At 44.3% G+C, this 23,119-nt stretch overlaps 1 protein-coding gene across 1 annotated transcript; it reads left to right on the forward strand.

Annotated features, from left to right (window-relative positions):
• The first annotated feature begins 217 nt into the window (after positions 1-217).
• Positions 218-20,492, forward strand: LOC132579546 (Krueppel-like factor 5). Its single transcript, XM_060249991.1, has 4 exons — positions 218-556; positions 14,682-15,579; positions 16,716-16,775; positions 19,924-20,492. The coding sequence occupies exons 1-4, from the start codon at positions 389-391 to the stop codon at positions 20,100-20,102; spliced, it is 1,305 nt and encodes a 434-aa protein (XP_060105974.1). The 5' UTR covers positions 218-388; the 3' UTR covers positions 20,103-20,492.
• Positions 20,493-23,119: the final 2,627 nt, after the last annotated feature.

The raw sequence follows: 23,119 nt of genomic DNA on the forward strand, positions 1-23,119 counted from the left end.
GTTCCTTGCCTACCTGTAACATGGCTGATGGATGCAGCCCCAGCAGCCAGACTTTGCACTGCTCATTCTATCTTGTGTTGCCTCAAGGAAAAAGCATTTGGCTCCTTCATTGGCCAGAACTGTGCTCAATTCCTCTCTGATTGGCTCAGCCAGTCTGTCACAGACATTTGCCAGGTTAGAGTGCCTCCCACATCAGGACAGGTGAAGTTTTTCTGTAACAGACTGGGATTCTTAAGGCTACAGAGCACCTGGATTCTTAAAGATTAGCAACAGGCAGGCGTGCTTCAGAGTGCCAGAGCTTCTTGCTGCCTTGTCCCAGAGCTTGTTTTTTCTTTCCTGATTTGTGTTTCACAACTTGACTGAGTGAGAGTGGAGGCGGCCAGGCAGGATGAGTAGTGGGGGGCTTGTACTAAGCACCCCGAATTCAGACGAAAACACAGCATTTACGCTACTCAAGCCAGTCACAATGTCTAGGGAGCCTACTGAAGACATGGCTGTCTTTGATGACATCAAACCCCCAATACGGATCCTGGACAATCAACATGATTTGGCACAGGTAAGTGACACTCGTGGAGTGTCCGAGGCACCCTGTAATCTTTGATTTACAACAGGTTGTGAATATGTGGGTTAGATGGTCGGAGACTTGTTCTTGGTTGAGATTTTTAACCAGAAAGGGTGATGAAATAAGGTATAGGCAAGGTTTAAAATGGAGAGCACTTTTCTTCCATAGGCTTAATGGGGACGATTGGGCAGATTTCAGGCAGATGAAAAGTTACTCAGCTTGCTAAAGTTGATGCATGTGATTCATGCTGAATAAGGACTTGATGCAGTGTTAAAAAGGGGGGAGTCAAATATTCTGTTCCCATGAATGAGTGCTTGTCCTGACTTCCTCTGGGCAGAAACAAGTCCTTTATACAGGGACTTGATAAACTGGGGAGCTTTAGTTTGGGTAATATTTGGCTCTGGCCTTCTAAAAGTCACTTTCTGATCTGAAGTTTCTACAATTGGAGACATGTTTGGGGCAGGACTAGGCAGAATAAATAGAATGAAAAGGTTGCGTTTGAAAGCGGCTCTGTCGAGAGTTGTTTCAGTTGTTTTGTTCACTGCTTGTTGAGAAAAGTTTGGGAAGGGCTGCTTTCTTTTTGGAGAGGAAGGTGCTTTGGCCAGGTGCCTGGAGGGTGTTTCAGAACTGGAGGAGAGCAATTGCTCCAAAGAGCCTGGGATTACGTGCCATTCTGGCTGTCTGATCTCTTGTTTTTCAAATCACTAGAATGGAATTCTCCTTGAAATTCTCCACTCTACTGCTTGGCTTTCTGTGAGCAGCGGCGAGAGAGATAAAGGCTTGGATAAGGAGGCTAAAGGGAGCCAAGTGCCACATTGCCACACACATACGTGCACACACTCACACACTTTGTTTCGACAAACAGACGCCTTTCTCACTTCCATTTCAGATGTGGAAACTGCAGTGGGGAAAACAGATAGGCAGCCTCTTTCTTTATAAGGCAAGATCGAACTCAGTGGGACGATTGCAACATCTCAATGCAAGGCCCTCAACTTCGGGCATGCCATTAACCACATGTATCTAATGCTAGACTCAGTGTTGTGGCATTTTGTGGGGGAGGGAGGCTCCCTACTTGATCTTGTCTTTTCCCATTGAATTACCCACTCAAGCACCCTGGCTTATGAAGTGGGGTGTTCTGCTATACAGGTGAGGAAGGGATAAAGATCTGCTCCATCTGTACAGAAATTATACTAAGCACCGGTGCTTTGGTGCATCCCCATAGCCAATCATGCCTTTCCTAATCTCCTGTCTCCAACTGTGGCAACAGCTCATGCTGCAGAAATCACAGCAAGCCATTCCTCTTGAAAACCGCTGCGCTCATTTGTCCAGATTTCTATTATTCTGGGTCACTGAACACATTATAGCACCCACCGTGTGGTAGATGCTTACAATTTCTCTACCTGGCAGCTGTTGCCACATGGCAAGTTATTAACATGCATATGCTTATCATCCTAATCAGGCAATTTTCTCAACGCCAACAACTTTTTTTAAAAAAATGCTATGGTGTGGAGAAAATGGTCTGACCTATGTGGTGACCCCACTTTCATGAATGGCTTGCCATGTGATGGCAGAAGTCATGACCATTTCCACATGGAGAGGCTGGACTGCAGTTTCCTCATTGTTACTGCAGCTGCCAGCGCAGCATGATGACAACAGGGTTTCCACATGGCAGATTTCCCTCCACTTCTCCTGCCCCATTTCCTGCAGCAGCCATTTCCCCTTCTATGCAACCAGGGTGGAAGTTCAGAAAATGTACTGATAATACTGATACAATGACTGTACATGAAGAGGTTAGCGCAAAGTGGCAGATAACACAACAAATGATTTCAGGTGCTTTCTCTATTTCGGACTCAGTGTGTGCAGAATATTTTCCCTGCAGGGCTTATTCATCCTGGCCTATTACCAGAGTGGGGATCCCCTGTGCCACTCTGCCACACTCTGACTGGGCTTGCCACCCATCCCTGTGGGAACTATGACCACATGCAAATCGCTGAGAAGGATCACTGGCTCATCCTGAGATGCACTTTATGTCATGAACAGGCCAGCAGGCAGTTACTTGGGGATAAGCCTCAAGTATTTGCAGGAGCCATGCTTGGGACCCTGTCTGTTTCCTTCAACATTTTCCTGTGCATTCCAGGAGAGTCTTGAAGGAGGAACTGAAGCCAGATGAAACATATCCACTCCAGGTGCCACTTTGCCAATGATAAGGACAATTACATTTGAGATCAGATTTGTTATTGTATGAATGAGGGACTTGGAAATGTTGAGAACAATTTTGACCTCAAAAGAATTCAATTCTGGCTCTGAGTTTTCACAGCTTGTTCTTCGAGAAGCATAATTTCTCATTTTGAGGTGAATTCTCTCTTTTGTTGCTCAACGTTTCAAAGTCTTCCTCCATTTTCTCTTGCTAAGGTAATGCAGCATGTTAGCTAATGATTAACCTCCAAGTTGAAGCCTTCCCAGCGCCATCTTGTTGTTAGAATTTAGAAAAGACTTCAGGTCTACTTAGCATGGAGTGCTTGGAGAGGAAAAGGCAGAGAGCCACTGTGAGAGTCAACAAGTGACCCGCCTACTGTTGACATTTTGCATTCAATAGCTGATAACACTTTATTCCCATGTGGAACAAATATTTGTAGATGCTCCTTACCACTTTTTCCCCAGCTGTAGTTTTTGTGAAAATGTGTGTGTCTTTGTGGGGAAGAATCTGTCCCTGTGGTTGTCAGTGATTAGAGTTAGAACTGCCATTTATTCAGCCCACCAATCTACTGGGTGGCAACACTTGTGGTAAACCAGCTCTTGAAGTAATATGCAGTAAAATACTTTAGAGAATGGCTGTTCCCAAGTACAGCAAGGAGCTCAAAAAACAGAAACAAGAAGGAGACACACAGATCCTTGCTGTGTGCTGAAATGTGAAAGATATTTGGTTAAGTGGCCATAATCATTCCCTAGAAATAGCAGCCCCAATTACCATCTGCCCTCATTTGTTCCTTATTCCTGGGATTTCCTGGAATGCACAATCAGGAGCATCTTCCCAAGCCAAGATCTTGACCCTTGATTCATTTGCTCCTTTGATTTTTGAAGTGAGGAGTTTGTTTTACCTGCCAAGCAAGGTAACTTGAGAGACTAATGGCTACATTTGCCATTAAAAGTGCATTCAGGTGTGTCTCTGGAAGAGCATGGGAACAAATTTCCTGGATCCAATTTGATGTATATACCTTCCAGCTTTTGAAATCCAAAAGATTACGGTTTGTGGTGCAATCCTAAACATACCATTCTAAACCCATTTATTTCAATGGATATAAAAAGGTAAAGGTAATCCCCTATGCAAGCACCAGTTGTTTCTGACTCTGAGGTGATGTTGCTTTCACAATGTTTTCATGGCAGACTTTTTATGGGGTGGTTTGCCATTGCCTTCACCAGTCATCTATACTTTACCCCCAAGCAAGCTGGGTACTCATTTTACCAGCCTCGAATGGATGGAAGGCTGAGTCAACCATGAGCTGGCTACCTGAACCCAGCTTCTGCCGGGATTGAATTCAGGTCGCGAGCAGATCTTGGACTGCAGTACTGCAGCTTACCACTCTGTGCCACAGGGCTCTTCTCAATTGATATAGGAGGGTATAATTCTGCCCAGGATTGCACTGCTAGAATTCTCCTCTAATCTTGATGTTCATTCACCTTTCCCCATCCTAAACACAAGGCCTACTTGCAAAACCTTTACCTTCAGTAAAGAGGTCTTGAGAGGGAATTGAGCTACACTTCAAACTAGCTTGGCTTTAACTGAGCAAGTTCAGCTCAGCTCTTGGCCAGCTTTGCATAACTGCCACCTCTCTAGTCAGTTTTCTCTTCTTCTGTGGGTTCTTAGTCAAATGCTAAAGTTAAGAGATGCCTGGTGCCATCTGGCCAACTTCTGCTGGTTCCTAAAGCACTCTCATGAGGCATATCCTTCGTTTTCCTGCTGTGTGAAGTAAAGATTGGATTAAAGTTTAGGCTAAGTAAAGATGTAGTGCTGTTTCAGAGGCCATGTAGAATGGACCCCACACTTTCTTCCTGCCTAACGTGTTTACAATACATTTCTCATGAGGTCTGAATGTAAACAGCTCTTGCTTCATCCCAAGCCACATTTCCATTTGTAAGAAACCAGGAGGTGTGAACCAGTAGCAAAGTAAACAGGTGTAGAAAACTGGTTGTACTTTGGAAGGTTATGGGGATAGGACTGAGTAGGGAAGACTGGGGAAAGTATGGTCTCATTGAATATTAACTGTTATGGCTTCTCCTAAAGACCTCAAGGAATCTGAAGGAGATTGCTAGATCTCTCTCTCTACTGTTACCTAGGACTGGATTCCTCTGTCCACCCCCTGAAACATGTTTGTATCCTGCTTTATTTCTCAAGAAATGTTGCTGGTAGATTTCTTATAACCCACTGAAGCCAGTGTCTGGGGAGGGGGAGATCTGCATAGTCTCCAGTGCCAGGAAAGTTGGTCTACGTGCCTGATGTTAAGTAAACAAGTGATTTGAAGCACAGTAGTGAACATGAGTCTTCCATGGAGCTTGTTGGCCTGCCAAAAGATTTTTGAAATATTAACTTCGAAATGTACATATCCCTGTAGCTAAGAAGCACATTTCCTTGTCTAGCTGTCAAACATTCCTGCTATTTTACAATACAAAGTATGAACGCTTCAGAACTTACGACATGGTTACTGGTGAGTTTGGGCCAAGACCAGTGGCCATGTCTGTCTCAGTATTAAATTGAGATTCATTCTACAACAGTGGCAGAGTGGGAAGTTACGTTCAGGCCCTGGTCCTGCTCAGCTGGGTGTCTCAGCCAAGCCCATTAGTCTCTGGTGCTGAAAGGCCACAGTTCATAATATCCTCATGGAACTGTGCAAAAGCAGGTGGTGCTGATATGATTTGCATACACATTGCTTTACAACTTCAGTAACTTAACCCTCTCCAGTGCAGAACCTTGTAGCCCACAATATCCTGGACTGGTTGCCCTGACATGACAATAGAGGAAATACCATCTGAATTCCCAGCAAGAAACTTAGTGGCCGTTGTGCACACCCAGTGCCAACAGAAGGCTCAACATTCTGTTAGTCATCCATCTCAATGACAAAGCATAGTCTCTACGTTGGACAACCCCCCTTTCCACTCTGGTTTCCGGTGGCCTTTGTCCCATCCAATTTCTGCGTCAATTCCCTGCTAGAACAGATATAGATTTCTTAGATGGAATTGGGTTGGTGCCAGCAAGGATGAGATAATGTACAGAGCACTCAGGTTCCAAGAACCTTCAGGAGGAAAGGAACACGTAGCAGCAGCAGGCAAGAGTAGAGGTTAACACCTTCCATGCCATAAAAAGAGAAGGCATTCCAGCTTCTCCTGTTGTTTGAATACCCAGAGTGCTGAAGAGCTATTACGCTCCTTGCAACTGGAATGGGCTTGCAAGCATGGCTGTAAAGCTCATTGTCTCTTTGCTTGTGATGATTAATCAAAATGTATGTAAATTTTCCTTCATGGAGCCATGGAGGTGGTCATGAAAGACTCTAGTGTTGTTTCCTCCCATTACGTTCCTTTGAAGAACTAGGGAAATTGTAGGGAGACTGAAGAGATTTGAGACTGCAGTGCAGATAACCTTGGCTTTATTAGAGTGATCCAGATTCTCTCTACTGAAATGAGAAGAGAGATTTTCCCCCTATAATGCTGCGGGTTCTTTTCTTTAGCCATTCCCCTTCTTGGGCCTCATCCACATGGTTGTGTGTTTTCAAAATGCTTGGGGTGTAGGGTGATCCAAACATCTTACTGAAAAGTAACATACTTGTTACTTGCTTGTATGAGGGGAGCCATGGCTTAGGGGTGAGCACCTGCTTTTGTGTGCAGAAAGTCCCAATTTCTGTCTCTGGCATCTCAAATCAGAAAGCTCTCAGAAAAAAGGATTGGGAAAGACCCCTTCTGTTTTCAATTCTAAACAGTTGCTGCTAGCAGTAGTAGACTACACTGTATAACATGAGCAAGCAAGAGTTAGGCTGGTGGATTCCAGCTCCTGGAATTACAACTGGTCTTCAGACTACGGAGAACAGATCCGCTGGGGGAGTGGCAGCTTTGGATCTCATAGAGTTGCATCCCTGATGAACTCCATCTCCTCCCCAAACTCCACCCTCCCTGGACGCTGCCCCCAAACCTCCAGAAATTTCCCCAGTTGGAGTTGGCAATAGGCTTGCCATTTGTCCATTGGAAAGGCAACAAACAATACAGCTGTGATTTAATAATTAAATATATATCATCCAATCTTGACGAAACTCCTTCACCTTTTACAAAAATCCCTATTTACATAGATTTCTTTAACAAATCTTCCACCCAAGTTTTGAGGATATAATTAGGCCAACAAGCTCATTAAATGTATAAATCCAAGAAAGTCCTGTGTTGTGCTCTGTTTTGTTTATTTATCTCTTCCATATATCAGTTTTAAATAGCATCTGATATATGGAAGAGAGAAATAAACAAAAAGGAGCACAATATGGGACTTTCTTGAATTTATACGATTAATGAGTTTGTTGGCATAATTATATCAAAACTTGGGTGGAAGATTTGTTAAATAAATTTATGTAAAAGAGTGATTTTTGTAAAAGGTAAAGGAGTTTCGTAAAGATTGGATTTGTATATTTATATATTGGATTTATATATGTCATATTGGTTGTTGCCTTTCCATCTTATCCTGCGATCTCTCACACCTTTAATTAATTTCTCCATTGGGAGCAGAAGATCTCCTGCCACCTGCTTCCATTGTTTGCTGGCACTTCAGTGGCTGATAGGAAGAAAAAAAAATTAAAAATCACTGTTGGCCAACAGCATTACATCACTTCTGGGGAAAACCACAGTGTTTCCAGGAAGGGCATGATTCATTTCCAAGTTACCCCCATAAGTGACATAACACCATTACCCAAAGGTGACTCCCATATCCCCGCTCCATTCCTGACTCCGGCCAGTTGCCAGCTGTTTCTAGCTATCAGAGTGAGATGTAGCTAGTAATCCCTAAGTGCCTTAAGATAAAATAGGGAACCAAGCTTGTTGGCAGATAACTGAATTTCAAAATGGTAGGATTCAAGGCTTTAACTACAGCTCAGTTTAGCAGTGGCCTTGCAAAACTGGCTTAATTGGCAGGAGGCTTGGGGAGGGAGGGCATGGCATCATCTGCATGACTACATAACTTCTGGGGGAAATGCATAAGTAATGCATGGTAGCTCTAGGAATCACTAGAAATTCTGGAGAAAAACTGTAGAGTTTCTGGCAATTCTTAGAGTTACACTACACTGGAAGTGACATAGCAGTGCAGATGATTTTGCAATGTTTTTTTTAAAAAAAAAAGTCCCCAAAAGATCATTTATTACTATGAATATATATGTTTTCACTTCAGTTCGAAACAGAAGACCAAGTGAAAATATGCAGAATTTTAGAGATCAAAGATCTATGAAAAAAGGAATTACGTTCACAGCCAGTCATTAAGAGAAAATTGGTATAAAATGTTTTTCAGATGGTATATTAACCCAAATGATATCAAAAAAGTAGATTAAAACTACCAAGGAAAATGTTGGAAATGTCAGGACATAGATGGAAGCTTTTTCCATATTTGGTGGACTTGTAAAAAGGCAAAGAGATATTGGAAACAAATACACGGGAAAATGCAGAATTTCTTAAAATTTAAATTTCCAATGGAAGTGAAGACTATGCTATTAGGAATACTACCTAATAAATTACCAAGAGTTTTAGAAGAGATATCTGAATATATGGTGACAGCAGCTGAATAATTTATGTAGCAAAATCAGACATTTGTCCAAGCTTAGAAGAATGTGAAAATAAACTTGCGCTCCAATAATGGCAAAATTAACAATTTATCTGAGAAACAGATCAATTTCAAAATATGAGGAGAGATGGAGTGTTTAAAATATGCAATGTATTTTCCTTAAACTTTCTTATATTAAAAGTTAATAAGCAGAATGATGAAATATGCAATATAGAGTATGCAGTAATGATGAAATTAATAATATGATTGTAAAATAGATCAATTATAAAATTATAACATTTGAAATTTAAAAGATTTGAAGTACAGATAATTGTACTTTATAGAAAATGTCCCAAAAATTGCGATGAAGGGTATGCTGGAGAGAAATGATTTCTATTTTCTGATATATTTTGCAATGGGTAATAATATTTATATAATCCCTTTTTATTATATAACTCCTCCTTTTGTATCCCTTTTCTTACTATCTTGTTTTCTAAAAACAAAATAAAAAATGTATGTAAAAACACATAAATCCCGGTAGTGCACAACTAGGGCTGCCGGGCAGGAGGCATTGTGCCATAGCTGGAAGCCAAGATCCTCCTGTCACAGGGAAGACAACACAATCCATATTTTGGATTATGGTTGCCAACTCTGCTTTGGGAAATTCCTGAAGATTTTGGGGTGGATCCTGGGAAAGGTGGAGTTTGGGGATGGAAGGGAACTCAGTAGGGATATGATGCCACAAAATTTGCCCTCTAAAGCTGCCATTTCCTCCAGAGAAGGGGAACTCACCTCTGTAGTCTGGAGAGCAGTTGTAATTCCAGGAGAGCTCGAGCCCCATCTGGAGGTTAGCAAACCCTAATTTGGATCACTCAGGTTTCTGTCTGCTCTGCTGTCAAAATCCCTGGTGGGCATCACTGGGCTTCACAGTGCTGCTCTCAGATTCTCTTGGTCTCTGCCTGTGTTTCCCATTCCTTTATTTTATTTATTCGTCCATTAGATCTTTATCTTGCCCCTCTCCCAGAATGGGGCTTGGGATGGCCAAACATAATGATAAAATACCAATAATAAAATCTGAGATGTTCAAGTTTTTTAAGTCACAGTCAAGGGGTAGGTGGTGTTGGGAGACATCTCTAGATCCAGGGTTCCCATTACAGTTTGATCTAGTGATATAAGGCAGCTCCTCCATGTGTTCATCCCAATGGAGTGCCACTCTTGTATAATTCTGCTTCCCTCATACTTCAGAGTAATTCTGTATTATACACAGTTGACAAGGGCACATTCTACCCACATTAATGCTAGAGATACGTGACACAGTCCTCTCCCACTTCAAATGCTTCCTATTATACATTACTTCATGGGAGTTGTAGGACAGAGGCAGTATTCCAGGTGTGATATCCTTTTTGAAGATAATGGAGCACCCTATGCCACAGTTTTCCTTCTGGTGTTCTAACCAGGAAACTGGCAAAGGTTTTTGCCACTTAAAAGAAAAGGAAACAAATCTGGCCCAGCAAACTCTCACAGCTTATTTCTTGGTACATCAGCAAATCACAGAAAGAAATGGAAACAGTTTCTTCCTTTGAAAACAAGTCCCCAGAGCAGGGGCTGGTTTTCTGAAAAGGAAAGGAAGCCATATGCCCAGTGAGACTAGAACCTTGGAATGAACCTTGGAATGGATTAAATGGGTTTGTGATCTTGCTCAGACTGTAAAACAGTTTATTACAGTTGGCACATTCAGTAGATGCTGCTTTCAGTGGGGAATACTGAATTGTTTGGACTAGAGGCATGTGATTCGTAAGAACCTAACAACCTGGCATCATCCAAGTACAGGGAAAGTGTGGAACAACAGCCCCTGTCAAACTGGGAGTGTGACACATTGCTGCAGGTAGTGCTTTTTTGTAGAAAAAGCCCAATAGGAGCTCATTTGCACATTCTGCCACACAGCCTGGCCTGGGAGTATGTGGCTGCTGCATGGCAGATCGGGCCAGCCGGAGCCCTGGTTGGCCCAGGTGGAGCGCCACTCCTGTGGGCTCCAGCAGAAAAAAACCCTGGCTGCTGAACCTTAATCTGTGGCTGTAGCATTTCAGGGTAGGTGGGCAATAGCACACTTTTTTCCTTCACAGGCAAACAACTTGGATTACTTTGGTGATCCCTCCTTTGTAGTGCATCAAACTATGAGGAAGTGAATGGTTCTTTCTAGTCTCCAGAAATGCACAGATTGAGAGATGGGTCAGACAGCAGCTATCTGACCTCTGGGCTGCCAGTTCTCTGTGGGCTGGTCTTCACAAGCTAACCTGTATGCCTTTCGGGATTATATATTTGCTGGAGAAAGCCTTTCTAGGCTTTGGAAGTCCCCTCTGTAGGTTGTTCTGCTTCTCCAGCTTCTGGAGTATCCTCAGAGAGTTCTAGAGGGCGGAGAACATCAACAAATAGAAACTGGCTGAGATGGAGGTCAATACCAAGACTGAATGATCAGAGAGGCAAATATTTACCTTGGTCAATATTTTACTAAAGAGAGACAATAAAGATTGACATTGAGCCAAAGGAGTATATAGCTAGCTGCATTCTGTGTAAAAACGGAGCTCTTGTGAAGTAATGTCACCCAAGAAATTGTCAATAATTTCAGAGGGTGGCTTTTAGTCTGCCTTTTCTCCTTCAGCTATTTGAGATTTCTTCTGTGGGGTGCAAAAAAGTGTGTTGTGTCTTCAATTTTCCTGTCACTATATGTAGGAGCAAGAAACCCAAGTTTCTTGCATTGTATGGATTTTATTTATGTTAGACTGTGTCTTTCATGCCCCTCTAGTGAGGTGTACCTTGGTCTCTCCTGCTATCTGCCCATGTCTTGCTGTAATCAGGATGATCAAAGGCCATGATCTTCTATTATTCTGGATAATCTACTAAGAATGTTTAGACAGGGAGGATACTGGGTACAAGGAATTAAAACAGGCACGCTCTCAGCATTGGCCCTTGGAGAAAAAGCAAATCTTAGAAGAAGGTAGGGTTGCCAGGTCCCTCCTGGTCACCGGTGGGGGATGGGGGGTAGGGTTGCCAGATCCAGGTTGGGAAACTGCTGGAGATTTGAGAATGGAGCCTGAGAAGGACCTCAGAGGGATTCAGTGCCATAGAATCCACCCTCCAAAGCATCCATTTTCTCCAGGGGAATTGATCCCTGTAATCTGGAGATGAGCTGTAATTCCAGGGAATCCCCAGGTCCCACCTGGAGGCTGGCATCCCTGAAAGAAGAAAGTCAGTCAAAAGCAAGCCATCTCAGCTAACCATGCTTATCCTAGCTCTGCATTCTGTATAGGAGAGAGAGGAAAGATCACAGGAACCTATGGGTGGTATTCAGATCTAGGACACTATTCCTGGGAGCCAGAGTTATGGTCTTTAAAAAATATATCAAGGAGACACAAATTGTTGTGCAGTGTGTCCTGTACCATAGCTAAGTGCAGAAATCAAATCAGTTCAAACATCTTAGGCTTTACCTACAATGGGTCTCTCTACTGCCTGCTCCTGTTTGGCAAATTCCTCAGCCACAAGATTTTCCAGCTGTCATTTTTACCCACACATTTTCACTCACTGGGGTCTTCCACCAGGGATGTAGCCAAAAAAATTGTGTGGCGGGACTTTGGGAAAGCCTGTGGGGTAGGGGAGCCAATGGGAAGAGAAAGAGAGAGAGAGAAATAACAGAATTGGAAGCTGCTGACAGAACCCTTGACTACAGCCCTTTTGACGCTACTGGCTTCCTCGTCTAAATGAGTTTTTTTTGGGGGGGGGGATTCTCCAGCTCTCTCTCTTTTGCATTTTGCAATTTTATTTCTTTATTTTGCAATTTTATTTTATTTTGCATGTTTAAAAACCTATCCATTTCCTGCCTGTAAGAAAGAGAGACTGAAGCTTCCATGACTGCCTGGGGTTGTTTTGGAAACCCCACACACAACTTATATTTTGATTTTTTTTTTAAAAAAAAATATTGTTAATTTAAAAAAAATTAATTTAATATGCAAATAAGTTCCTGTTGGACTTTTTCTACCAAAAGAGCCCCGGGTACACTGTTGTAACAGTAGATATAGCAGGGTCTCTGAGTTGTCACTTTCATTTTAAAAAGTAAGACGTCAGCCACTTGTGGAAGGAAAGGTGTATCTTCACAAGGGAAAAGGGGAGAGTCTTAGCTTTTTTAAATATTGAAAGCTGGAATATCTATTGTTGCGATGGTATTGTGACATAACAGTATTCTTGTGCCTTTTTGTTTGTTTGTTTGCTCACCCAGGGATGGGGTGAGGCCACTTCCAGGGGATTGTGACAGGAAACCTGCGAAGAAACCTGCCATAGGGAGGCCCTGATGCTGCTGTGCTTTATTTGTAACAGTGGAGAAACCACAAAATCCTGTCCACTTGTGGAATACACCATTATTGCATACCACTCCTGGGCCATCAGGGTCTTGTAGTTCATCCACTCCCACACCTGCATGTCTGAAGTCATATGATTCATTGACTCAGGATAAATTCTTATGTAAACACTCAAACAGAAATGAGGCAAAGGGACCCTTGATGATCAAGCAAATGCATCATGGAAATATTCAAAACTGGGGCAGGGGGAAGCCTGCCCTCATCAGTGGCCAACTTGAGAAGCGTTCTCTCTTTGTTGCAGCAGGAAGTGGCAAAAGAAATAACAGAGCTATCTCATAAAAAATATTCCTTAGCTGAATACTGTGTATTGCACAAAACCATGGTTCAAAAGTATAGATGTCCCTATGTTCCTACTACCACAAATATTCATTGCATTAAACTGAACCAATTTGAGTGTACTTGTGAAAACAGGAAGAATTCCTTCTCTGTTGTTCTTCAGGATTACAATAGGGAAGGGCCACAGCTCAGTGGAAGAGCACTGGCTGGACATGTAGGAGATAAAATTTCCAAGTGAAAGGTGGCAGCAACAGAGCTACCAGCTTCCCACTGGGGGCAGGTGATCTCCCACTCTTAGCTTCTGTTGCCCTCTGCCACTCAGCTGGATGGCAGGAAAAAATGCAGAGGCAAAATGGGGTATGCGTGTACAGTCAGCATCCTGAAGTGATGTTGTTTCTGGTACAACCTGGAAGTGATGTCATCACACCAAGTGATGCTGTTGCATTCCAACTGTGCTGGAATTGACTTCATTGTGCTTAGAAGTGCCATTCCCCCCCCCCCCACCATTATGGAAGTCCTTGCTTTCCATTTCCCTTCAGTTGCGTGGCTGTGCCTGGCAACCCTAAGCAGGAAAGTCCTTTCTTGTCCAATAACTTGCAGAGCCATTGCCCATCAGAGTACATGATAATCATGAGGATCAATGGTCTCATTCACTTGGCATAAGGCAGCTTTGTACATTTGTAGAGTTACAGTGGGATGTATGAACATGAGAAGAGTCCCAAACATCAAGTTCAACAGTAGGTAGCTAAATCCCCCTGGGGTGCTTGCAAACTGGGCACAACATCCTTCTCTTCCCTTCAAAAAGGTGTCATTTAAAACAAAATAAAAGTGAAACAAAATGACAGGACAGCAAGGAACTGTGCATTTCTTGGGTAGGGTTGCCTAGTACTGCCCTCGACCCCTGAAATAAGCTCTTCTTTTGTAAAGTTCAGAGAAAAAGGAAGCAAAGAAACACCTCTGTGCCTGAGCAAGCAGGTCTTCCTGTAGCTCAGGTATGTGTGGCATTTGACTCCTTCCTTAGGTGGTTCCCTGGTACTGCCTTTGCTCTTGGATTTAGAAATAACTACCTGAAAAGTCACATGGTGCAGCTGCTGAAGTCAACTGCAGGAACAGGAGAGTTGTTCTCCAATTCAAGGCACTTTCTCTTGAACATGGAGATGGAAAGAAAAGGGCTGCCCATGCCTTCTGTTGTAGAATGCATCACTAAATTGTAACTATTGGGAGCCACTAAAAAAACCCTCCTGAGCTTGTGGGTACTTGGAAAATGGTGATCTGTTAGGCCCTAGAGAATTATCTTGGGCCAGGTAAAGGACATATCTATAGCAGGAGCCCTTTGAACAGGTAGTGCACTTCCTTTAGATTTTTTTCTATCTTCTCCTAATGACTTTCTCCAAGTAGAATAGCTTTGCCCGAGTACCTATTTATTTTAGTCACCTTACCGGAAGGCTTACTGAGCCAGCTTCTTTTGCATCTGCATTCTTGTAAGTTTTCACTTGCAAATCAACCTCACAGTTCACACTTATTTGCATGATGAGATGCTACACGAAGCTCTGTTGAGTGGCTAATACACATTCTCTTCCTCTGTTAGATGCTCTGTGATCTTAGCTGAATTTGTTCCTTTTCTCACAATCATTCTTTTTCTGCACCTCCCCGATAGGCACAAGCCGAAATGGACAAGTACCTCTCAGGGCAAGTGCCATCAGTGCTAATGGGACCTGATAAGAAGTATCGCCGGGAGAGTGCCTCAGTGGTGGATGAGTATTTCTCAACTGAGAAACCACCTTCCACTCCCTACAGTGTGAATATCAATGTGATCCTGCCGGACACCACTCATCTGCGCACTGGGCTCTATCGGCCCACCAAGCCCCTTGCCCCCTTCCCACAGATCAAAATGGAACCTGGCACCAGCTTTGCCCAACCCTGCTCCTCCACTACTGGCCCAACACAGACTCTGCCAGACTTCACCAGTGTCTTCAGCATGCCCCAGTCGGTGGCAGCAAGCAATATCTTTGTCAAACAAGAGGTGCCCTCTGAGATTCCTCTGTCATCCAGCCTGCTCTACCAGTTGCCATCTGGCCACAGTGGAGGAGAAATGACCACAATGGCACACTCCACATGCAATACTACTGCCATCAGCACCATCACTGGAGTCGCCATGTCCACCAGCAATTCCGTGCTGGACTCCAGACCCCTTCCCAGGCCCATTCGGCCAGGAGGGCAGGGGAAGCCATTCCAACCCACCTCCCAAGGGCAAGGCAGTTTCCACTTAGCAGGACAGTTCTACCCTGTGCCAGGAGTGAGCCTGCCCCCTTCACCGCCCAACTCACAGCCCGGTAGCCCTGAGAACCAGCCGGAGCTCATCAACACCATCTCTCCTCCGCCTCCCTACGAAGCTGCTTTTGGACTGAAACTGGCTCAGCCGGGCCACATCCCACCACTTTCAAACAGCCTTGGCAACCTCTCCCAGGGACATATCATCATGCAGACACCTAAATACAATCGGCGGAACAACCCAGAACTGGAAAAAAGGAGGATCCATCACTGCGATTACCCTGGTAGGGCTCTAGAAATCATTTTTGGTTCAACAGCAGAAGCTTACCCGCATGAGTGGTTCTCAGATGTAGGACTGAAAAGTCAAACCAACTCAATGCCAAGCAAAGCCCCTTTCAGTCTTACACTAGCAATTGTGAGTCAGATCCCACTTTCAAATAAATCACAAGAGAGGCTTAAAAGTGAGGCCAGGTGATGTATGGCCCCCATGAGCTACACCCTGGCTTTCTCTTGGGCCCACACAGCTCTGTGCACCTACTTACTGGACCCAGGGCTTTTTTTGTAGCAGGAACTCTTTTGCATCCCTGATGTAGCCAGTCCTCCAATAGCTTACAGTAGACCCTGGAATAAGAGCTCTGTAAGTTTGGGTCTATTTTTATTTGCTTCTCTCCTCCCACCCCATAAAGAGAGCAGGGACAGCTCCCTCACATCCCCCTCACTGAAGTGTTGGTGGTGCTAACCTAGAGAAGTTCTGGATGAGACATTTTTAATGTCTGTTTGTATGCATGTGTAATAAGGCCTTGTTACAGGAGTCCCATGAATGCAAGCACATGCACAGTACAGAACCCAATAGAATCTGCATCTTTTAATGACCAGCACCATGTTAAAAGGTGGCTTTACACACATGCATGAATCTCCTGACCACCAGTACGCAAAGTCCTGCTGGCTTGTCTTGGGCAGTCTCTAAGCTGGTGCTGCCTCCTCCTCCTTAAACATGTGATGCGCTATAAACTGAGCATAATGTGATGATGCAGACATACAACTTCGTCTCCACTCATGCAAAGTGGCTCAAAGTATCCTAACTCAATTCTTCTGCTTGATTAGGAATTGGTTGCCCCTTAAAAGGCACATTTGCCAAGTTTAACTGCTTTTCCTAGCAATCCAGAGAGCTGATCAAAGAAAAGCAGAAGGTGGATTATTCAGGTGAAGCTCAGCTCCACTCCAGCTGGGAGTAGGGCACAGCAAGAAAAGCTAGAGAAGGAACCCTGGCAAGGGAGAAAAAGAAAAGAAGGAAAGGGAAACTGGTGATATTGAGCACTTTTATCTCTAAGGAAAACCCCTTGACTGCCACCTGCTAAACCTCAGTGATTGTATGTACATGGGTATTCTGAATTACTTCTCAGCCTTCTGTTTTTTACAGGTTGCACAAAGGTCTACACCAAAAGTTCACACCTGAAGGCACATCAGAGAACACATACCGGTAGGTGAATGTCCAGGGCAATACTGGTTTTTCATGCCAGACTTCCCCAATTTTTTTCTAACCCAGAATCTAGGAATATGGGGAGAGTAAAACAGTGGCCTACTTTACTTGGGGTGTTGCCGAGAGCATTGGTGTAGTATACCTGAACTGCCTGGATAGGGTTCATGCTGCCACCAAACTAAGGCTTCACTGGGCAAATTATTCCAGGAACACTTAATGAATCTCTTTTGAATGCCAAAGCATATGAAGGAAGGTTGCTGGGCTGTTGCAATGCAGGGGCAGGAAGAAAAAAAGTGTCACTGATACCATGACATCATTTCTGGGGAAAACCTGGAAGTTATGTCATCCACCGTATCCAAGCCCCTGAGGTAAGGTTACCAACCTCCAAGTGCTGCATGACATTCTCCTGGAATTACAACTAACCTTTAGACTACAGAGAACAGTACCCCTGGGGAAAATGGCAGCTTTGGAGGGTGGAGTCTATGGTATTACACTCCCCACTGAACTCACTCCTTTCGCTAAACTCCCCTAGTCACCTTCCCCAAATCTTCAGGAATTTCCAAAGCAGGAGTTGGCAGCCCCAGTCTACCATAGCAGCTGTGTTCTCTGCAGCTTCTCACCACATTTTTTGTTTGGTTGTGAGTGTGAAGCAAGACTCTACTGGTTAGAGAAAGAAATCTGATTGTATTCTGCATGGAGCTTCAGGCTTGGGTGGTGTCTCTGAACCATCTGGAGAGCCATTTTGTGTTCAGCTTCAGCCTCAGAACAGAAGTACCACAGAGTATTTGCTTCATGCTGTGGGGCCAGAAGCATCCCTTGGTCGCTTGGTTTTATGCTGGGGTTTTATCAGATGTTGGCCACATCCCAGTCTCCTTGTTCCCTCATAAATCTGGTTTATAGAAGCTGTGCATTTCACCATGCCCAATTAAGAAACAGCCTTGGCTTGGCTTTCCTTTTTTTCCCCCCTCAAACAATGAACAACAAAACAGCCAATGCAAACTGGCCCTAACATGGCTTTTCTCACTTGGCATGACTCCCAGGGCCTGGGAGCTCTTTCCTTGCCACACAAGGAGCAATATTAGCCCTCCAGCACATGCAGCAAAGTGTGCATTCTGCAACACAGCTAGGCACCCAGTGGCCTATGAGTCATGTCTTAGCAGGCCATTCCTCTGAAAAGAAAAGAAAAAAACCCAACCTTCCCTCCCTTTTTCCAAAGAACTCTCCACTAGGGAGCTAGCACACGGGCAGGAGGATTGCCAGGGAAAGGCCTGCAAGGGCTGATCTGTGGGTTTTGAAGGTGATGCACTCCCTGGAGATTGCCCCTCCACTAGTAGGCAAACTCCCCCCCCCCCAGTAGAAGGACTCCCATTGTGTTGGGCAGGTACTGAGAGGGCTGCACCAGTTGTGAAGAGCCACCAGAACATTGCAGCAGGGCAGTTGGCTGCCATTCAACTTTCCACTGAGGCATCTTTGCCAATGCCCACCTGCCAATTTCACAGCTGGGGAATGAGTCTTCTCCAGAAGGCTAGAAACATTTGTCTGTGGGGGGTCCACCTCCTTGCACCAGCAGCCTTGGGAGATTAAATATAAAACTTGGGCAGTGATGGGGACTGGAATGGCAGTTGGGCTGTTGTGCCAAAATCTCCCAGGAGAAGGAGCCCGCGTGGGGGTGGGCACAATGGAGAGCGTTTTGTTTCTGTCCTGGAATCCAGCTTGGCTATTGTTTGGAACCATTGACCATACCTGGGACAATGGCTCCAGCTGAGTGAGGCAAACTTTGCCTTTGTCTCAGGCTGAAAATAACCTGCGAACATAGATTTTCTCAAAGCAACATGTTCCAGAGAGGGCTGTAAAATTCTCAACAGGGTGCTCATAAATAGAGTTGAAATTCTTCTGTAATGGAGCTATAAAACTACATCTTCCCTCCCAAGGCCAAAGTTCTCTTCTTTGTGCCAGTCTGATCCAACTTGCAACCAGTTTCACACCTGCCTGGCTGCATGTGTGTGTGTGTGTGGAAACGTGCATTTCTGCATGTGCAGGAATGTTATTTGTACCATGAGGCAGGCATGTTATTTGTACCAGGTGGCAATGAGCCTCTGAGGAAAATATGCACTAGGCAGGCATGCTCAGATTGTCACATGAGAGCGTGTGCAGGGCAGTGGCCTGAGGAGGCCTGGGTTCAAATCCATTTAGCCATGAAGCTCACTGGCCTTACAGCAGCAATTATCTCTCAGTCTGTCTTCCCTGGCACACTGACTGAGGATAGGGGTAACCATATATGCCACCCTGAGCTCCTTTGAGGAAGGGTAGAACACAAAATATGATTAATATACACATTAAGAAATAAATTGGATCGTTATGTACAAGCTTAGATACAAATAGGACGCTTGCTGAATGATGTGCTTATGGTAACTTAGTATTCCCCTTCAAGGCAGTGACAAAAATAAAAGAGGTCTCATCACTAGAGAAATTATTATAAGGACTGTGAAGAAATGCATTTTTTTCTTTCTTTGGAGGTTTGAAATGAGCAAAACCTTCACTCTGCACTTTAAAAGTTTGGGGTTTTTTTAATCTCTGGACAGCAAAGGGAGAAGTGAGTTCAGTTGTTTTCCAAACTTACCTCAGCTCACTTTCATACAAATGTGAATAGATCTAGACAGTAGGATGGTCAAGCTCCCTCCCACCTTACTTCAGGCAGCGAACAGAGACTTTCTAGTCCTCATGGTGGAAAGAACTGAAAGTTTATCAGGATGATAGCTGATAAAGGTTTATTGCTCATGCAGCTGAGCCATTTTCCCTGCAGAGCCGGAGTACCCTGGGATCTTTGCCACACACATTCTACTACTTTTGTTTGTCTGCCTCTCATGCCCAAACATCTCTACTGCAGCAGCCTCGGTCTTACTATTTTCTTGGTCCTGCAGTTCAAGCTGCTGTATGACCATGCATTCTATTCTTCTCCTAAATAGCCAGCAAGATTAGTCATCCTTCTCTTAAATAGTCAGCAAAATTAGCATCTGTTTTAACAGCAGAGGTTCTCCTCTTTCTGCAGCCAGTCACAAAGGCCTGCATCTACCTTAGGAAAAGGCTGGATTTCAGCCAAGAGGTGTGCAGATGCTATAACAGGTTTCCTTTGGGTCCTCCCTTCTAGGTGAGAAGCCCTACAAGTGCACGTGGGATGGCTGCGACTGGCGTTTTGCCCGCTCGGATGAGCTCACCCGACACTACCGCAAGCATACTGGAGCCAAGCCTTTCAAGTGCATGGCTTGTGGCCGCTGCTTCTCCCGCTCTGACCATCTGGCTCTGCACATGAAGAGGCACCAGAACTAAAGACTGGAGCACCATCATCCTGCAGTGGTGATCTACCCCTCTCATTTTGTACATAAGAACCAACCCTCACTGTGATCAAATGGCTACACATCTGGCTTTGCTTCTTGATACCATGAGTGCTTTGAAAGAAAATGAAGCCACAGAAGGGAAATATCCAGGAGAAGCTCTGGAATTCCGGAGTTCCATCTCCAGAAAACATGCAACTTATTTTGCCCTTCAAGTGACCTTTCCTCCTGCTTCTCTAGTGGGGCTTTTTGCTTCTTGGCAGCCCTAGAATGTTTGGGCCCTTGGTTGAAGGTCACTTCTGCAGACTGCCCACTGGTTTCAAGAATCATGCAGAGCTTTTGAGACCCTGACCTGTTTGAAACATCAAGTTGGTGCAAGTAACATCATGACTGGCCCCTGGCTGACTGAGGCACACCTTTGCCTCATTAGCTCCATTCAAGTGGACGGATCAGCCTTGCTTCTGTCACTAGACACTCCTAAGAGAAACTCCATGCATGGTTCTTGCTCCCATCACAGCCTTGGATTCTAAACTGTTCATGGGGACCAGTTGCACGGTAGAGGAAGACGTTGGGCAAACACCACATTGATTCCCACAATATTTTGTAACACTTCTCTCCCAGAATGCATTGCTAATCTGTTTTCTGACATGAGCAGAAGAAACTGATACTTTGCTATGGATTTCCCTGAATTTTAAAAGCAGCCTTGGAAACAAGTCCTGGTCATTCTTCATCCCTAGCTGGATTTGTCCCCCCCCCCTCTCATGGTGTTAGAGAAATTGCTGCTACACATGCTGAGAAGATCCCACAGTAACTCTCAAGACTTCCAGGGATTTTAGACAGAAAGATTGAAACAACACATGAAGCACCAGCATGGATGACAACAAAGTATAGTCCAGTTCAGATTCCACTCCAGTACCCTCGGGATTTAACCCCTCCCTTGTTCTCTTCTGGAAGCAAGCTCTTTGGTTCCTTCTGGACTGTCTATCAAGAAGGACTGGTTGGCCATCTTTGTGACACACATCTCTCCCCGAGCCCTCCTTGAGAAGCTTTCATCCTGACTCTGACAAAAGACAGCTGTCACAGCAATGCCCAGAAATCAGCCAAGAGCTGTATCCCAAACAAAAGTGGATGTGAGCACATGGTCAGAACATGAGCCCTTTTTGCCTCTGTTGCCCCATCAGAGTATAATGTGTCCATGCAGCCAGCACTGCCCTCACTCTAACTCCATGAATCTGAGGAGCTCTGGTACAAGTAAGATCTTTTGCTGCAGTTAGTTTACTGTACAGTGGAAGGATTGCATGCACATTTCAGCATGGAGGCATGTGGGTAGACAATCTAGTGCCAAGTTCTCTTTCATTCCTCTTGGTGTCAGATAGGTGGGCACAATGTATGGGTTGATGAGTTTCATTCACTTCTTGGTCCATGATTTGCTATGTACAGATGTGAACACTGGTTCAAGGCCAGAGCAATGAAAGTAGCCCAGAGATCTCAACTGTTTGCATCTTCCAAGTATTAGCCCTGGAGGGCTGCAAAGAGGTTTTAAGCAGGGAAACAAAAAGCAAAAGCAAAATCTATTTGTGACATGTTAATACTTAGTGCCTTGAATATTTACATTTACATCATAGTCCAACCCAGCTGCCCAGATAACATCTTGATTCATTTTTAAGTCTCACAAATGCCAAAGGCGGAGAGTTACACATGTATTTAACTTTCTTGTTGAAGTTAATTGGATTTAATATTTAAAGTAGCCATACACGATCAGAGCAGGTGTCCCCCTAATCCAGCATCCTGTTTGCAACAGTGGCCAGTCAGATGTCACAGAGAGCCTGCAAAAGATGAGCATAGGCAGGGCTTTTTTATTTTATTTTTTTGCGCAGGAATGCACAGGAACGCAGTCCGGGCTGGCTTGGCATTAGAGGGTGTGGCCTAATATGTAAATGAGTTGCTGCTGGCCTTTTTCTATGAAAAACCCATGTGAAACAATAGTGATGTCAGAGGGTGTAACCTAATATGCAAATAAGTTCCTGCTGGAATTTTTCTACAAAAAAGCCCTGATCATAGGCATTTTGCCTCTGAATCTGAAGGTCTCATCCTGCCATGATGGCTAATAGCTAACAATAGACCTCCATACATATGTCCACCCCTCTTCAAAAGCCACGTAACTCAGTAGTCATTGCTACGTCTTGCGGCAGTGAGTTCCACAAGACTACCCATTGTGTACTTCCTTACAAGGGCTTCCTTACCAGGGCTTCCTTGACTTTGGCTGAATCATCCCCCACCCCTGTGTTTTGCTACTTTTGAAATGGTAACATACTGAAATTCAAATTAATAAAATATTAAGATCCCTAGACAATAAGCTTATGCAAAATGTTGTTGGGAAGCTGGCTGTCTCGCTTTTCTCATGCTCTCAGCTTGGGGGCTTCCTTGATTGACCTTAGCCCTCCCCAGCCGCATCATTGTTGTCTGCAGGATGTTTTCTGGGGCTCTTCCTGCCATGCTCATCAGCCCTCTGCCCAAAGCTTCATAAGGAAATCAGGCATGGAATCAGGTGAGAAGTGAAGTTGGCCAAATGAAACCGTGACCAACCACACGCATACAAATCAGACATCAGCTGTCTTTTGATGTGGAGGCAGTCCTCTGTTCTAGATTATAAGATTAGGGTGGTTCTGATGCCTCTCTGTTAGTCTGCAAGTGCTGTTATTGAGAGGCGGATGAGTGCAATGGCCTGTCCGACATCCCTTCATTAATGCAAATACAAGAGACCTCACCTGCCTTTGTGTATCAGTTTTTGTCTTCTAAGTAACTTCAAAAAGCACTTCTTTGGACTTCGTAGTTGTTGGTTGCAAATGGGCACAGCACAGCTTTAAGGCTTCAATGGTTTGCAGCCACTTCGTGGTAAGCGGTTCTTGATGACATCCTCTCTCCCCCTCCTGCAACTTACATAGTCAAATAAAAAGGTGCAAACCAAAGAATCAAAGCAAATGCTCTCTAGCAGAATGCAGGGGAATTTGG

Source organism: Heteronotia binoei, chromosome 11 (genome assembly GCF_032191835.1).
Source record: "Heteronotia binoei isolate CCM8104 ecotype False Entrance Well chromosome 11, APGP_CSIRO_Hbin_v1, whole genome shotgun sequence".
NCBI classification, from domain to species: Eukaryota; Metazoa; Chordata; class Lepidosauria; order Squamata; family Gekkonidae; genus Heteronotia; species Heteronotia binoei.

Coding starts and splice junctions, on each gene's coding strand:
- LOC132579546 (XM_060249991.1), top strand. CDS start 389: ATGAGTAGTGGGGGGCTTGTACTAAGCACCCCGAATTCAGACGAAAAC. Junction 557..14,681: donor ATCAACATGATTTGGCACAG/GTAAGTGACACT, acceptor CCTCCCCGATAG/GCACAAGCCGAAATGGACAA. Junction 16,776..19,923: donor ACATCAGAGAACACATACCG/GTAGGTGAATGT, acceptor CCTCCCTTCTAG/GTGAGAAGCCCTACAAGTGC.